The 4,765-nt window shown below is 49.9% G+C and overlaps 1 protein-coding gene across 1 annotated transcript; it reads left to right on the forward strand.

The window, feature by feature from the left end:
* The first annotated feature begins 204 nt into the window (after nucleotides 1-204).
* On the forward strand, nucleotides 205-4,765 carry NEFL (neurofilament light chain). Its single transcript, XM_010208624.2, has 4 exons — nucleotides 205-1,276; nucleotides 1,849-1,973; nucleotides 2,897-3,216; nucleotides 4,231-4,765. Exons 1-4 carry the CDS (start codon nucleotides 224-226, stop codon nucleotides 4,404-4,406), a joined length of 1,674 nt encoding a protein of 557 aa, XP_010206926.2. The 5' UTR covers nucleotides 205-223; the 3' UTR covers nucleotides 4,407-4,765.

Below are 4,765 nucleotides of genomic sequence, written 5' to 3' on the forward strand. Positions count from 1 at the left end.
CGTCGTCCCCTCAGCGCAGGGAGCGCCGGTAACCACCAGCTCGGGGTCCCTGCCGCACGCTCCTCCCCATCCCAGCCCGTCCCAGCCCATCCCATCCCATCCCGCCCCATCCCGCCCCACGCCACCGTGCGCCCGCCCGCCCGCCCTCCCCGTCCATAAATAGCGGCTGTCCGGCAGCGCCGATCCGCAGAGCAGCCGGGCTGGTCTCCTTCTCGTTGCAGTCATGAGCTCGTACGGGTACGATCCGTTCTTCCCCTCCTACAAGCGGCGGTACGCCGAGAGCCCGCGGCTGCACGTCTCGGCGATGCGCAGCAGCGGCGGGTACAGCTCGGCGCGCTCCGCGTACTCCAGCCTGTCCGCGCCCGTGTCCTCGGTGTCGGTGCGGCGCAGTTACGCCACGTCCAGCGCCTCGGGTTCCCTCCTGCACTCGGTGGACAGCCTCGACCTGAGCCAGGTCGCTGCCATCAGCAACGACCTCAAGTCCATCCGCAGCCAGGAGCGAGCGCAGCTGCAAGACCTCAACGACCGCTTCGCCTGCTTCATCGAGCGGGTACACGAGCTGGAGCAGCAGAACAAGGTGCTGGAGGCCGAGCTGCTGGTGCTGCGGCAGAAGCACGCCGAGCCCTCCCGCTTCCGCGCCCTCTACGAGCAGGAGATCCGCGAGCTGCGCCTGGCCGCCGAGGAGGCGACGAGCGAGAAGCAGGCTCTGCAGGGCGAGCGGGAGAGCCTGGAGGAGACGCTGCGGGGGCTGCAGGCCCGCTACGAGGAGGAGGTGCTGAGCCGGGAGGACGCGGAGGCGAGGCTGCTCGAGGTGCGGAAGGGAGCGGACGAGGCGGCGCTGGCGCGGGCGGAGCTGGAGAAGCGGGTGGACAGTCTGCTGGACGAGCTGGCCTTCCTCAAGAAGGTGCATGAGGAGGAGCTGGCGGAGCTGCAGGCGCAGATCCAGTACGCGCATCTCTCCGTGGAGATGGACGTGTCGGCGAAACCCGACCTCTCCGCCGCCCTGCGCGACATCCGCGCCCAGTACGAGAAGCTGGCGGCTCGCAACATGCAGAACGCCGAGGAGTGGTTCCGCAGCCGCTTCACCGTCCTCAGCGAGAGCGCAGCCAAGAACACCGACGCCGTCCGCGCCGCCAAGGACGAGGTCTCCGAAAGCCGCCGCCTGCTCAAAGCCAAGACGCTGGAGATCGAAGCCACCCGCGGCATGAACGAGGCGCTGGAGAAGCAGCTGCAGGAGCTGGAAGAGAAGCAGAGCGCCGACATCTCTGCTCTGCAGGTGAGGGGGGGATCAGGGGCTCTAGAGGGGGATTGTTGGGTGCAGCCTGGGAAAGAGGAGCATTGCTTCCAGCTCATGTGTAAATTCTGCATCTGTGCTATGTACCTAAATTGCAAGGAATCACAAAATCATAAAGCCCTAGAGGGACAGTGCATGGTGCATCATTTATCTGTGTACCAACAAAGCCTTAACTGCATCATCAGCAAAAAGATTTCCTTGAGGTAAACTGAGAAAAAGCATATAGAAGCTAAAGCCAAAATGCTAAACCCCAAATTTAATGCCCTTGGACAGCAGAAGATTAGGCTCTTGACATTAAATGGAATGGTAGGGTGCAGATTTCATCTTTAAAGGTCTTTCCCAGCCGAAATGATTCTATGATACAGGGGTGGGAGAAGTCTTCCAGGGAAGGTGGGATTTCAATGCCTTTCTAGCTGAAGGTGGAGTTGGAGCTGTTCATTTTCTTGGCCAGCTAGAGCAAGGTTAAGAGGATTAGAGAAATTCCTTGCAAGGTGTTATTGGTTGACATGGGTGAGTGAAGACTTTTACACTGTCAATATTGTTACTTCCAACAGGATACAATCAACAAATTAGAGAATGAGCTGAGAACCACAAAGAGCGAGATGGCTCGGTACCTGAAGGAATATCAAGATCTGCTCAATGTGAAAATGGCCCTGGACATCGAAATTGCAGCATATAGGTATGGTGGAGGGAATATTTTAGGAAGCTGATCAGGTTGTCATTCTGTCTTTAAGATAATTCACTTCATTTCTCATTCCTGCAGTAGAAACTTTATCATAGATGTCCCAGTTCAATCAGCTCTCCTCCATTGTTTTGCTGTTCAAGAGGGTAAAGTACTTGCTTCTGAGGCAAAATGCTTGCTTAAAGCAAAGTCCTCAGTGCAGCAAACTTCAGTGGTTATAATACTCTGTGTATGCACACAAACCTCTTAGCTCAGCAATATGTGATCTCAATTCTCTGTCTTTACAAGTAAAAAATACCTATTCTGTATCAGAGGAACTTCTTCATCTGTGCTCCACACTGGAAGTGCCTCAGATGCTTTTAAGAACAGGCTTTGTTCCTAAATCACAGAAGCAGTCTCCTGCAAAGCAAATATTTCACAGAAGAATTCCTGCTAATGAGCTGGTTGGATGTTTTGTCCCAGATATTGTTAGAAATGGCAAATGCCAGAATGGAGTTTCTGTGCATGCCACAAGGGGGAATGTTGAGAAAGTGGCTGCAAACCCTGTCTGATGGCTAAACATCAAATTGTTCCATCTGCATTGTTCTCTGCAGTCCTGCAGGCTACCTCTCACTTCATCTGCTATAGCAACCTAATCATAGAGGCTTTTCCTCATTATTAATTAACAGGGAAAAGTATTAAATCATCAGTAATGCACAGCTCAGATCTTTTCTAATTGTTCCAAGAAAGAGGGGGGGCATTGACACATAGTTACTCATTGTGGGCTAGTTTTTGCCCTCCTGAGCATGCAGCCTCTTAGGGCTTGTGCTCCTCAAAGTGTCCTAATGTCCATAGCTGAGCCTGCTGAATTCTGCTGCAGCATAACTAAGTCATTTCTGCTTGGTTTTTTTGTGTGTGTGTGTTTGGTTTTTCTCTGCTAGAAAACTACTGGAAGGTGAAGAGACCCGACTCAGTTTCACCAGTGTTGGAAGCATCACCAGTGGCTATACCCAGACTGCCCCAACTTTTGGCAGATCTGCCTACAGTGGTCTCCAGTCCAGCTCCTACTTGATGACAACCCGAACCTTCCCCACGTACTACTCCAGTCATGTCCAGGAAGAGCAGATTGAAATAGAGGAAACAATTGAGGCTGCTAAAGTGGCAGAAGCCAAAGCAGCCCCTGCAGAAGAAGGTGAGGAGGAAGAGAAAGAGGAAGGTGAGGAAGAAGCAGGAGGTGAAGAGGCTGAAGAAGAGGAGGAAGGTACTTAAGAGTTAACTTCAAATCCTTCTCTTTCATGCTTCACCCTGCTCATTTGGGGTAAAACCAGAAATCCTGATGATTAGTTTAGATCTCTCATTGTTTGCTCCCATGAGCAAAGGATCAGGGTATTAAGCACACAGCATTTAAACAGAAAAGCCTGAATATGAACTGGAAGGTGAGTTAAATGTCCAATACCAGGCAGATTGTAGGACTGCTTATACTTCCTTGACAATCACTGGGTAGTTTTCCATTCAAGTCTCCAAACCCAAGAATGATTAACAGTGTGTGATGTGATATGGCAGCAAATGGTACTTGGCTATTACAGACATCCTCAAAAAGAAAGAACAGGGACATCTTGAGCTAAATATTAATTCCCAAAGTAGCCTGTGATGATGTCAGCTGATGTCTGTGGATGTAACTGTTGGCATCAGTGGATAGAAATAGCCTGAGCTGTAGGTAGTTTTCTTGTTCAACCAAAGTATATACCACTTCCTTGCTGCCCCATAATTTATGTACCAAACTCACATTAAGGAAAATGTAAGAGGAATGTTATCCACAGGAGCAACTTTTCCCAACTGCAGTTGCACAGCTCTGAAGGATTTGGCCTAAACATATCTGAAGGGCATTGGGGGCACCACTGAACTATTGGAGTTTATTAGTGAATATATTGATGATGAAATGCTTGCTCTGACTGCCTCTTCAGCTATGGCAAGATTGCTTTTTGAACTCAAGCCTTTAGATAAGGCTTAAAGCAGTGAGTCCCCAGCCAATATTATTCAAGATCATGATTTTGAACAGACCTACAGAGCGTTTCACTCCCTCTGAAATTGTGTAATGCCGTTGTTCTAGCTTGCAAGCCCTAGATAAGTGGCAAAATCCGTTTGCCAGCCCTGTGGTGTTCAGCTGGCTGCCATCCAAATGTGTGGGGTTGAAGGGTTCAGGTGTGCTGGCTCCAGTTAAATTTGGGTTAAGAACGGTATGTGGATGTGAAATACTACTTTTTACCTTTGAAAGGTGCCAAGGAAGAATCTGAAGAAGCCAAAGAAGGTGAGGAAGAGGAAGAAGGGGAAGAAACAGCAGCTGAAGAAGGGGAGGAGTCTCAGGAAGCTGCTGAGGAAGCTGGTGAGGAAGAGAAGGAAGAGAAAGAAGCAGCAGGGAAGGAAGAGAGTGAAGTGAAGAAGAAGGCTTGATTTTTAGGCAGTCTAGCTTTCTCATCAGAATAAGAGATGATTGACTGAGCTAAAATTGCAGTCTCACCTATTTAATTCAGTGACCACTGAGGTTTCAAGTTAATGATCTATGATGTTTCTCTCTGTGCAGAGTATCAGTATGCTTGCAGAGCACCCACTGGCTTGCTCCCTGAACGCCGCATGGTCTACTCGTATGAAGTCAGGGCTTGTGTCTTTCTTGGGTGTTTCAGAACCTTCAAAACTAAAAATGGGGGGGGAAAAAAAGTCATGGGAATGAAAGTTATCTTTAACTTGCATTTAAAATACATATGGAAACCTTGGGTGGGGAAAATAAAGGAGGCTTCAATGAGTATGTGCAA

The sequence above is a fragment of the Colius striatus genome, chromosome 27, assembly GCF_028858725.1.
Source record: "Colius striatus isolate bColStr4 chromosome 27, bColStr4.1.hap1, whole genome shotgun sequence".
NCBI lineage: Eukaryota > Metazoa > Chordata > Aves > Coliiformes > Coliidae > Colius > Colius striatus.